At 39.5% G+C, this 13517-nt stretch overlaps 1 protein-coding gene across 7 annotated transcripts in view; it reads right to left on the reverse strand.

Moving 5' to 3' along the window:
* VPS13B (vacuolar protein sorting 13 homolog B) overlaps positions 1–13517 on the reverse strand; it is a 383695-nt gene that overhangs the window by 227213 nt on the left and 142965 nt on the right. For all 7 annotated transcript variants that reach the window (XR_013234028.1, XR_013234030.1, XM_077351820.1 and 4 more), the window contains exon 20: positions 9407–9516. Coding sequence is in view for 5 of the 7 variants with exons in the window: in XM_077351820.1 (XP_077207935.1) it covers positions 9407–9516 (110 nt within the window). In the remaining 2 variants the exon portion in view is untranslated. The remainder of the gene's footprint in view (positions 1–9406; positions 9517–13517) is intronic.

The following is a 13517-nucleotide window of genomic DNA, read 5'->3' on the forward strand; positions in this document are numbered from 1 at the left end:
ATATTTTTTCCCCATGTACTAGGCTGGAGGTGGAGAAAAATGAATGAAGTTCTCTCTATGCTTCTTTTTAAAAGGGTTTTTAAATTTAATTTTATACACATTGTGTTCTCAACAGTTCTTCTGAAATGTACGCTCAATGGCATCAGGGTGCATTATACGCATCAGCCTAAGTGACAGAGAAGGGGCTTTAATTGGGTGCAGATCCAGTATTATCCTGGTGGCAGCACAAGTTTGTAGCGAGGTACAAAAAGTACAAAGAGTGAGGGAAGTGACAGTGGCAAACAGATTGCACCACAATCCTAGAACTCAGTAGTCTTAGGTGACCTGCCCTCTCTTAGTCTCATTTCTCCATCTGCATAAGATTCTTAACTCCTATGATACCAGAAGGAGACAGAGGAAAAAATGCTGAACTGTAATTATTTGCTTTGAGGCAGCGGTCCCCAACCCCTGGTCTGGGGTCCGGGAATGCTCCATGGATCAGTAGGTACCAGGCCGCAGCTCCTCCTCATCCTCCTCCCCAGCTGCTGCCTCAGGGGCTGCCCTGCCACTCTACCACTGGCTCACGTTTGGCGCTCTCCAGTGGCCGCCATGGCTGGGGCTCCCCCTCAGCATGGCACGGTGCAGCTGCTGCTGGCAGCACCCCCCCAACAGGTGGCAGGAAGTCAGGGACGCCGGCGGGAAATCAAGTGGAGCAGGGGCTCAGGCAGCGATGACGTCCCTTGGCAAAAGACTACCCCCCCCCCCCGGGCCTCAGTAAAATTGTCAAGCGTTGACCGGACCCCGGTGATAAAAAGGTTGGGGACCACTGCTTTGAGGAATGCAGTGAACCATGTGGCTTCTTAAAACAGTTGATAGACTGAAAGCCTGCAAAAAACCAAACCCCAAAACAGATTCTCTAGACAGTCATGCTACAAAGTTCTAGACAACCTTGGAAATATTGAAATAGCATTACACAACCCAGCTACATGTTGTCAGTTCCACTGAAACATGCCACTGCTACTGTGACATATAGCACTATGCCAGCGACTGGCTATCAGTACCGCAGCTAGGGGATTAGACTAGGGATCAAGTGGATTAGGTGATCCTTTCTGCTGGCAGCTGAACTTGGCTCTCCCTCCTGATGCCAGTGCACAGCGGCAGAGTGCAGGTCTAAGATGTTAATGATTTAAACTGAACATTTAATTCTGAGAAAACTTCAGTGCCTGAACATTGTTGTTGGCTGGGAGGTAGGGAATGCCAAAATTTCTTGTGAAAAAGACAAGGCATACTCTTACTCCAACTATTTAGTATACTGCAGAGAATGACAGATGTCCAATTGCCAAGAGTGTTTCTAAGAAAGAAATACAAACAAAATATGAAAATCCCCCCCAAAAAACCCAATGCACTGAAATAAAGTTCAGTGCAAATTGTAGCTTGAAGAAATAATGTATACATTATTGGTACACTGTAGAGAAGGATCGATGTTGCATGCTATTCTATTTGAAATGACGGTGAAACAAAGATTATCACAGCCAAAGAAAGCTGGAAAAAATTATAGCTATATATTGAGTGCTGATCTGGACAATGAAACAGCTGTTTCATCTTTGCTCACTGAACTTAGGCTTGAAGTTGATGCTGATGACACCCAATACAATTTTGCCAGCTTTCTGGCGTTGCTGGCTGTTACTATAAAGTAAATGAAAGATCAATCTTAAACTGGATGGAAAATGATCAAGATGTTGGGTTTTAGCCACAAACCAAGCAAGGAAATTGCAGCTGGAGAAAATAGCGAATGACAACTGCTCCACAGCTGGAGAAGATGAGAACTCTTGAGGAAGTGATACGTTGATTTGTGTATTGCTATCATTCAGACACAGCCATTTTAACGTTATACATGAACCTTCTAGAAAATAACAGAAAACTGATCAATAGATGTTTATCATCGTTTATTCTGAGCATTGCACTTGGGGGATTCCAGGCAGGACGTTTTAAAAAGAAAACGGCAAGGGACACACACACCATCCTATAAACATTATTAAATGAAAAAAGTTAACTACCACTGAAATCTGTCTACCTACACTCCTTGATTTTCAATGCAAAGTAAGACTGAATCTCAATTTGGCTTGCTTTCTATTTCTCTTTGCTGATGTTGCTGTAAGACTACAAAACGTTCCTGCCAAACAGAATAAGAACAAGCAAGAGACTGCCTGTACCCATAAATTAAGAATTCTGTAGAGAGAACTTGAGCACCCCAAACCTAAGCCCATCCCTTGCAATTCCCACCACCGAAAGCTATGATACAGAACCATCGTGGTGTGATAAACGGCATTTTGTTTCATCCAACAGATTTAATATCAGTTTTTGAAAGAGTGGCATAAAATCTCTGAGGTCATAGAAAATGTACATCCAATTGTCCACAAAACAGACATGTTGCTATTTTGACACATTAATAACACATGTCAAAGGCACATGCCAGAATTTCTCTTTCATTTTAATTTCAGGAGCATCCAATCCCAAAACTGATATTTTAAGACAACCTCAAGTTTCAAAATCAGTTTTAGTCCAGTAAAAGAAGTTGTGAAGCCACAATGCACTGAAAGATCTGGCACCTGAACTTGGAGAGTGAGTCAATTGCAAAATTCGGCTTTCACACCTTCTATCTAGTCCAATAAATCATTTGTGTGAAAGAACATACCTTTGTAAGAGTGGTCAATTATTTTGTGGGCTCTAAAAACATCTGGGACATGGTTAATTGTAGCCGCATGAAGCAATAAAATGTTCAGAAAGCTAGGGATGTGTGACCCAAATGAATAAGCTCATTTCATAGTTCACAAAGCACTGCAATGACAGATTTATGCCTTTCTTTTGCCAGAAAAGCAAAAACTGACCTGGGCTCCTGAATAACGCAGGCTGTCTTACCGATGCATTATTTTTGAAGTCTAAAATGGGCTGATTGGTAATTATCGGAAAATGATATTTCAACCTCCTTTTACATAGTTACTGGAAACACTTTTCTGCCAGAGGTTAAAATTCAACCAAGAACAGTGGATGTTCAATGGCAGATTGCAAAACCAGTTTCTTCTACATGTATTATACTATCATTTTTTTTCTCCTTTATAATGTGCAGCATGAAAAAAAAGGCACACCAAAAATAAAAGTAGTTACGTTCACACCTCATTTTCTGCTTGCATTAAGCCTTTCAAAGTGGGGGAAGGGAGCAGGGATTTCCACAAATTCTCTTCCTCCTGCAGACCCCCGCTCTACCACCCCTTGCTGTTTTGAGGTTTCCCAGGGAACTAACAGTGCTCTTCATTTGGGAAAAAAAAGTTATTCACATACATATGAACCGCTCAGAAAAAAACACAAACATTCTGGAAAAAATGTGTTTTTTAATTTTTGAGGACCCCTTCCCAAAATAAACTCCTATAAAATATTTTCTGTTTTGGAACAATTGCAATGCTTTTTGGATCCGAGCAAATAACCCATGGAACCTAAGGGAGTCCAAAGCATGTTTTACACACACATACACAACGTGAACTTGGTTGTGAAGCATAAAGTGAAGCAGTCACTGAAGCAGTCGGTGCAAGCTTAAATGGACTCCGGGGAATGGTGAGGATTATCATCCGTGGGGTCACGATGGGCTGGACACGACTTCGCAACTAACAACAACAACAGCAACAACAACACACAAAGTGAATTTTGAGAAAAGAATAAAACAAAGGGGAGGTGATACCGTCTATGTTCTTCAAGATAGAGCAAACATAGAAAGTGATAAGAAGAGTAATTTAAGCAAGCAGAGGATGCTCTCCCGACACAAGTAGGGGTATAGTGGGAACTAGGGACAGAAAAGGGTTGCCAGGTCCTGTAATTCTACCATAGAGTTTTGCCTAAATGTCAGAGCATCCCCCCCCCCCCCCCACTGACATCCCCAACATCACTTCCGGGTGATGTCAGCATGTTGTGTCATTCCTCCCAGGTCCTGGAAGGTGCCCCTCATCCCCTGCTGGCAACTCTAGGACAGAAAGATCATATGGAACAAGAACTGAAAGGCAAGGTTCATACTCTTGCTCTCCCTGGCTTCTGCCAGTAAGATATAACTATGAATTACCATGTTTCTTGAATATGACGGACCACAGTTTTCACTAACCATATGTTCTCCGTCAGGGTTGGGCATAACTTCCCTCACACTCAGAAGCAATGAAACCTGGGACCTAATAACAGATTAGCGATTGGGGACCATGACATCTGAACTGGGAGGGCTGTTGACAGCTTTTCAGCATCATTTAGAATCAGAAATGTGTAGACCATATTGGCCACTGTTCCTGCCAGGTTTATAGACTAGACAAGACAAACAAAATGAGAATATAAGACAAAGATTCATTTTAAAAAATAGAGAGAACATTGTTTCTTTGCAAATTATGGCAACTGTCATAAGCAGTGTAGGATTGATTTACAACTGGACCTCACATCAACAAACAGTCCTATCTGCTTACACGCATAAAACCAGTAATTCTCACTGGTCTTATTTATGCATGCAGATAAGCTGTAAATGCTAGGATGTCTTGAATCTATGAAGCCATCTGGAATACTGGTAGAGATACTTGATTTTGTCCTCCAACTTTGTGTGTCTCATTAACCTCCACTAGAAAACTTACTTCAATAAAAGCTAACCAATATAGAACAATACAATTAATTTTAATGCAGATATGTGTCTTGATGGAGACCAGATGGTTAGATTACAATGTATATGGACATATGCTACTTTTTTCTTCTTTTGAACAGTTGTAAGATTGTAAAAAATGCACCATAATTATATGGTTTTTACCTAACGTTTAAATGCATTACCATGGAAAACACAGTAAGCCACATAGTAAGCATTAGGGATAAATTTTCAAAGCTGTGGAAGAGGATTTAAATTTGTTGAAGCCAATGGGATTTATGAGGCTAAACTGTATGCACTTTCTGGAAAATTAACTGAAATGTAACAAATATGAAGCTGACCCTTAAAAGAGTGGAAAATGCTATTTTAAAGGCCTTATTTTACATCACTTAGAACAAACCTTATCTTAAGATACAGATTTAGGAGGGAACAAATAATTTCAGATAAGTTTTAGTGACTATTTATGACCAGATAAAATAAATCCAGGTGGGTAGCTGTGTTGGTCTAAAGCAACAGAACAAAATTTTAGTCCAGTAGCAACTTTTAATACCAACAAAGGTACACGCTTCAGTGTGCATGCTCATTTCTTCAGATACAATAAAACAAAATTTCCTCAACAATTATATATAGGTGTGGGGGATTATCAGGAGGGGGTTTATGTGGCAAAACCACATACAAGAAGAAGAAGAAGAAGAAGAAGAAGAAGAAGAAGAAGAAGAAGAAGAAGAAGAAGAAGAAGAAGAAGAAGAAGGTCACCCAGCTGACTGCATGTGGAAGAGTGGTGAATGTATCTTTCCTTTATTGATTTAATCCCTAAATGTATTGATTTGGTATTTAGCGTTATGTTTAAATGCTGGTGGCATAATTGTATTCATTTGTTGTTGGAGATTACTGGTCAAAGGACTGTAAATTAATCAAGAGAATGCCATAGACTCCACCCTCCAAAGCAGCCACTTTCTACAGGGGAACTCATCTCCTTTGTCTGGAAATCAGTTATAATTCTGGAAGATCTCCAGAACAGAGGTTGGCAACCCGATCCAAATTTAATAAATCCTTATTTTTTATGGTTCAAGCAGGTGGACTAGACAACTGTGACAAAATCTAGTTTCTCTGTTGTTTCCAAGAATTTCTCAGTTTTTCATATAACAGACAAAAAAAAAGAGCAAAATGTATTTAGCGTTGCTTTCTCTTTGTGCCTTAGCTATGACATCTGGGGACATTTCATACTCCAGTCCATGAAATGCAAGGGTACAGGTGAGTGGGGCGGTACTCATTGTTACTAAGGACCAGCACCCTGTAAGGCTCCAATCCACAGATTTATATTTACAGATGAGAACTACATGCCACTATTAGTTATATGGGTGATTATGAAAATTATATATATTGGATCAGCACACATAGTTCTTAAGCAACTGTTTGTTACTTTACTTGAAGGGGAAGCCCACCAACATCAGTGGCAGATTCACCATATTACCAGCCCAAATATATCTAACAAACTCATTAACCTTTTGAGAGCATATCAAATGGGTGTTTATAAAAATCCTTCTGATTTTAAAGGAGGAATTTTCTCATATAAAATGCTCTACTTCAAAGATTAATGTTTGATCTCAAGTCAGGAGGTGAATAATGAGACATTATATTATAAAATCTATTATAAAATCCGAGCAAGAATTTCTTTTTAAAAAAGGCTTTCATTGGGATTTTAAGAACTTGCAAGAATACATCAAAACAGAAGCTGAAGTTAGGCAAAACTAGTAGCATTTCCGCATATCTGTCAAAATAGCGTTATGCCAGCTGAATGGTGTTACATTAAATATAAACGTGCCTCCCAGTTCTTCCTCACCTTTTTGATGTCTCATTCTTCTCTACCACCTTTTCACACTTCTCACCTTACACATTGCCTGCTTGAAATGGCAGAAGAGAGCAACGCAGTTTATACGCAACTCTCTTCCGCCTGTAAATCAAGCGAGGCAGCCAATCCCCTTTCTCCATAGTTTAATGAGTCCTGATTTTTTTTTGAGGGGGTAGCTTTAGAGAGGCATGCTTAGTGCTACAACATTGGGTAAAAAAGTATTTCTGGCATTGCCTGTATGCTTGTCCACCTATTTGTTGCTCCAGGATATCAGACATTTAAAAAAAGATGTTCCCATCCCTGGGCGAGGGCAGGACGAGGCAGGCACCTTTCAGGCATTTTAGACTCCATAACTTCCTCTAATGGTTGCTTGCTGGTTGCTCTCCATTAGCTAGCATAGGTGATGAATCCACTTTTGGAGATTCACCAACTAGCACTGTAAAATGTAGGATGTGGCCAGCCAGTTACTGCACAGATGCTCCATGTTGGTGATGTCATATATAGGGACCAGAACATAATGACTACCTAAGGTAAACATTTCACTACATTTAAAGAGTGCGGAAATGCTTTAGGGTTTCCTTTCTGAGTACTAGTGCCATTTGGGACTTAAAAGGTAGTATTCAAGTCTCCTTAAGAATGGTCTTTTTAGTGGCATCAGGATTACAGTAGTGACAATCAAAATGTAGTCCTGCCTCCAAGTATCTGGCACTTAACCATAGCAATAGTTGACAATATTCTTGGGAAATTGTAGACTGGATTTTCCACCACTAAAACTAATTTAAAAAAACAACAACACATAAGCACTTTTAACTGGTGGTCAATGAAAGTCAAAAGACATTATGCAGATTTATTCAGGCATCCATAACCCCTTTCATGGATTTTATATATATATATATATATATTAACTGAATGTCCACATTGTTCATTATTCCAATGGAAAAAAAATTGTTCAAGTTCATGGAAAAGCCAAACACGGATATAGGAAAACATCCTCTTTTACCCCTAAAGCACTAACCGCATAGTCGCAACAGGAACTACATAGATCCTTACTAAAATACAGAACAGCCGCCACATTTTGGCATGTATTTTAAAATGCTGTGGGTAATGCACAAATGTAATACTTTGCTACTTTGCTATATTTTGAAAGCATTAACTCTCCTAACTTATGCTCTTCCTCCAAAAATCATATTAAAAGCTTACACCTAGGATCAACCGAGGTACATCCTCTGGTATTTCAGGTTCCTATCAAGAAGGTTAAGGAAAGAACAATCTTCATGCGAAAAAGCCCTGTCATTTCTAGTATTGGCAAATGTAGCTTACCATAATAACATCAAATAATCCTCATGGAGCCAATAAATATGTATTTCACAACATATTTCCCCTCAGTAGCTTATTGCTTGAGCAAATTTGCTGGTTACCCAGATTTCCTCTTCTCTCAAGATTTATCCTTGAAATGCCTCCAATTTCCCTCATACAATGAATAATAAAGTAACAAACATCAGACATATTATTTTCACAGAACTGGCCTATACAGCTTATTGAGAAGCCCTGCCAGCTAGTCTCCAATTGCAAGTCAGTATTAGGCAAAGAGTTGAGAAAATCTAGCCTCCCCCCAGAGAGAACTACAGGGCATAGTGGTTAGAATGGTGGACTAGGATCTGGAAGACCCAGGTTCAAATCCCCATCTGCTATGGAAACTCACTTGGTGGCCTTAGGTCCGTCAGTCTCTCTCATCCAACTTACCGCAAAGGGTTATTGTAAGGTTAAAAAGGAGGGCAGAACATTGTAAGCTAACTTAGATCCCTATGGGAGAGAATAGTGGGTGTACATTGCTAAATAAACCATTAAATACTCTTAGAATTTTTTTTTAGCTACCAAAGGCTTAAGTAAGGTCAATAAACCCAGATAATTGATACTATTAAGCAATGCTTATATCATGTTAAGAACAAGCACTGGATAAGAACTACTGTAATATGAATAAGCTATACCTTTTAATTTCCTCTCTAAATGTTATTTAGAGGCAAAAGACACCAGATTTCTTCCACAGTTAATGTGTTTAATTACAGAGTCATTTCATCTTGCAGGTGGTGTTAACTGGGCCTCTCTGGGTGGGTGACCTTGGGCCAGTCACAATTCTCTGAGCTCTCTCAGCCTCACCTACCTCACAGGGTATCTGCTGTGGGAAGAGGAAAGGTAGGTGATTGTAAGTCATTTAGAGACTCCTTTGGGTAGTAAAAAGTGGGGTACAAAAACTGGCTCTTCTATATGCTTCTATTGCAATGGACAGTAACCTAGAAAATGCTATGACTCTGGGACTGTAGGAGTCTTTTTGAGAAGTGGCGGGATAGAAATCAAAAAATAAATAAATAAAATATTGTGTCATGTATTTATTTAATTTATTTGGATTTTTATACTGCCTGTTCTTTACGGCTCTGGGCGGTTTACATGGAACATTGCATAAATTTACATGGGACATTATAACAATCTATAACATACAAATTTCAATAAAACATCATAACACAATCTATCAAGTAACAATTCACAACACAACATGAATAACAACAACACTGGGGAGATCAAATTGTTCACTCCTGGAAGGGCGTCTGAGGGGGGACCCTGCAGATCTTCCGAGTCAGCCAGCCTCAAGCGAATGTCTGATGGAGGAGCTCGTTAAGCTAAATTTTCTTGTTTTCTTTGCGGTATGATTTTAAAGTAGTATGTTGTCTAGAGATAAAACTATTTCTACATATTATTCATATAAAACTATATATTTTACATGGGGTTCAGGCATGGAATCCTTAACACTTATTACATAAAAATGGAGAGTTAGTCAAAATTTTCTTTAAAAAAATCAATGCTATTGCTTTTTCTTGTTACGAATACACCAAGTAAGAAAGTCCATCAATATCTCCTACCTGTTGCATGGGTCTGATGCTTCGTTTCTGAGGTTGGTATGTAAGCCATGTATATAAGACAGGATCAATGTTGACTGTTAATCCTTGCATGTTTGTTAAAAGCACAGCTCCTATATAACGACAGCAGCAACAAAATTACAGATCATACAATGGCTGAAAATATATTCAGTGTATATATAGAATCATAGAATCATAGAATCATAGAGTTGGAAGGGGCCATACAGGCCATCTAGTCCAACCCCCTGCTCAACGCAGGATTAGCCCTAAGCATCCTAAAGCATCCAAGAAAAGTGTGTATCCAACCTTTGCTTGAAGACTTCCAGTGAGGGGGAGCTCACCACCTCCTTAGGCAGCCTATTCCACTGCTGAACTACTCTGACTGTGAAAAACTTTTTCCTGATATCTAGCCTATATCGTTGTACTTGAAGTTTAAACCCATATATGAGCTGGTGCTGGTGCATGTGCCATGATGGTGGCATTTCTAGCACCACCAACAGCACCACCATGTCAATGAAGCCTGGAAACAAGTCTTGAAGTCCTGAAGCACTGCAGTTGTGAGCCACTGGGGTGGGGACCTCCATGATGTCTGGAATGACCATTTATGCTGCTAAGTATATACACTAAAGTTGATCTTTAAAAGAATGAGGCTGTCCAGGAAGTTAGCTTAGTGGAAAAGAGGCCTCTCCGTGGCTACTAGTCATGGTGACTAAAGGGAACATTCACTTACAAAGGAAATAAACCCCTGAACACCTATGCCAGGAGGTAACATCAGGACCTCTATGTCCTGTTTGAGGCGCTCTAGGCCAACCGGTTGGCCACTGTGTGAGACAGGATCCTGGACTAGGTAGACCAGTGGTCTGATCCAGCAAAGGTCTAGGCTGACAACAGGTTGCGGGACTAACACTCCTCCTTTCAGCCTTCCTGAGCAACTCCTTCTTCAGATATTGCTGAGGGAAATGCTGTTGGTGTTTTCATTCCCCTAATCCTTCTATGTGTATTATTTTGGTTATTTCCCAAGTAGAATGGAATGGTCAGTTATTGTCCCGTAAGCACATTTTATTCTAAATTAATTTGCTATAAATCAAATTGCCTGCATGACTCAAATGAACCCAATCCTAAGGATGAATACTCCATGGTTCCTCCCCTACGGTCCACAGCTTCCACAGCTTTGTTGGAAACACATGAAAACAGGTCACTGTGATATAAAAGTATACAGACACAAGCAAAGACTTTCTGACAAGAACAATGAAAAAAGACAGGTCCCACCAGACTTATGAAGAAGAAGAGTTGGTTCTTATATGTCGCTTTTCTCTACCAGAAGGAGTCTCAAAATGGCTTACAGTCGCCATCCCTTTCCTCTCCCCACAACAGACACCCTGTGAGGGAGGTGAGGCTGAGAGAGCCCTGATATTATGGGGGCAAGGGGGTTACTACGGAGGCCGAAGATCAGATTTGGACCCCTGGGGAGATAGCAGCTTTGAAGGATAAATTCTATGGCATTATATCCTGCTTTGGTCCCTCTTTTCTCTAAACTCCACCCTCTGCAGGCTCCGTCCACAAATCCTCAGGCATTTCCCCACCCGGCATTGGCAATTCTAGAGTATACACAGACTGTCTTCATTCAGTTGACAGGTGGGATTCCTGCACAGCGTTGAGCACAAACTACTAAAAATTCCCAATGAAATTCATTAGATCTATTAAGAATGAATATTCTTGACATTTTAGAACGTCTCTCAAGACATTAAAAAAATTATAAGCATTTCTTTAAAAAAATTAAAAAAATGGCTTTTGTTTTTAAAATTGTTCAATTTAACACCTGTCTCCAAAATTCTTCTGTCAATTTATGATGTGACCTCGATACCAGTGGAGCCAACTGAATATTTTTACTGGCTGCTAGGCTGAGCAGGATCAGTTCTTGAGCTTTGGTATTTTAATTGAATTAGATACTATGTAACCATGACCTAGAACTCTTTTATGTTTTAGTCTTTTGATGTGGCATTCCCATGAAAACCTCTATGAAGGCCTTGCATTACTTTTACTAATATATGTGTTTTGATATCCAGTGCTAACATTAAATACACTTGCTAGTTCAGTGTTATAGGAAGCATGTAGAACAACCTTATTTTTGAATTGAATTATTCGGATGAACTTGTAGCCTTGCATATTCATAGCTTCAAAAACAAAATAAGAGTAATAATAATACAGATAACAATATCACTGTACTGGAAAGCTAACAACAGAGGGGAAACATTCAAAATTCTACCCTTGGCTCTCGCGTAAAGCAAATATTTAAGGAACCCTTATTTCCAGTTTGTGTTTTTGCCAACTGCATACAACAACACTTAATACTCCCACTGGCGCTCTGACGCCTGTGCCTCTCCTCCCTCCCTTGCGGCACGGTGCTGGCTGCGCTGGGAGAGACCGGCCGCTTCGGGCACTGAAGTGCCCAACTCTAGCAGAGAGGCAGTCCCTCAGGTATGTCGGGCCCAGACCACGAATGGTCTTAAAAGTGATTACCAGAACATTAAACCAGAATTCAACTGGGAGCCAGTGCAGTTGCCAAAGCACAGGCCATATATGAGCCCTCCAAGATGTTTTGTGAGTGGCCCTGGCACTGCATTCTGGACCAGTTGCAGTTTCTAGAGCAGGGATACGGGTAGTTCTGTGCAGAGCGAGTTACAGAAGTCCAGTCTAGAGGTAACCTTCACATGGATCACCATGGTTGGCTGGTCTGGGGTAGGGAGCTAGTAGCTTAACTTGGTGAAGATGGAAGAATACTAGCTGCTTTCCTCTTGTGACCTGCACCTCCATAGTGAAGACGTGTTATTTCATTGTTCATTTTACAATGATTGTTCATTCATATATCATTTCAATTTTAACCACGTTTCCAAGCAGATCTGATAAATTCTATATCTCTATTCTTCTTGCAGACTACTTTAATGAAACTACCCTTTTAAGGTGGCTTGAATCTGGCTTTTTGGCTAAGTCATTAAGGAAGCAGCTGCTTCAATTTTTTTTAATTAACTATTTTGTATTATTAAAATTAACAAGTTTAAGTATTTTTATTATGTTTATTTTATCTGTTATTGTTTAATGTATATAGTAATGATTTGATTTTTGCTGTTTTTGCCCAGGTCTTTTATTCTCCATCCACTGCTAACTTTAAAGTTTCTATCCTACTTTTTGCCTAAGATACACTTTTCCTTTCAAGAACGATATCAGGGCTGTCCTCTCTGATAAAGTATAACTGTCTGGAAGAATGCCTGTTAGCTAATTATAAAAAAAATCCAAGGTCACTGTTTTTGGACAAAAATCTCATGTACAAGTGAGAAATTCATGGTAAAGATAGTGAGGAGGTCTCTTGAAGCTCAGGCTCCGTTAAAGATTTTCCCCGTATAAAGTTGAAACTATACAGTCCATCACCAAAGAGGGCTACCTCAGCTTAGTCAGAGAGGATTCTTATGATTTCCATAGAGAGGAACTTGTTGAGTAATGACTTCAACTGCTCAGTCTTCCCTTGGAGTCCCTTCATTCAGTTACCTGACAAGAAGCCATGGGAACAATTGAAAAAACAACTATTTAAGTATGGTTTTAGAAATACAATCTGTAGAGCTTGACATGTTTGTTGGTATTGTTCCACCTGGAAAGCATCCCAATCACTGTTCATATTTTCCTTGGTATAGGTGTGCTTTTATACTGGTGTGCTTAACCATCCAGAGTTTTGCAAGGAAGGTATCTTAAGATACCATACTGTGATAGAATATACGATTGTGATACAAGTAGTGTAGACACTCTACACTAATTGAAATAAATTAAAAAATATGTGAAAGAAATAACATGTGACCTTTGAAGGTAATTACTTTTCTGAGCCTAGAAATATTTTAACTCTTCCTTTGCTCAAAAATATATATCATATGGAGACATTACCTGTTTTATTAGAAGATAACAGAACAATCACTCTTTTAGGCATGAAATGTAATGTTTATGATAGATTTTATTTAAATATGGTCTACCTGTTTATATTTTAGTAATCTGCTTAGAACTAGTAAATTAGGAAGCAGTATGTGGTAGCGAGAAATTTTGAGTTTAGCTTGTTTTCTTATATTGGTGT

The sequence above is a fragment of the Paroedura picta genome, chromosome 9, assembly GCF_049243985.1.
Source record: "Paroedura picta isolate Pp20150507F chromosome 9, Ppicta_v3.0, whole genome shotgun sequence".
In the NCBI taxonomy this organism is placed as follows: Eukaryota; Metazoa; Chordata; class Lepidosauria; order Squamata; family Gekkonidae; genus Paroedura; species Paroedura picta.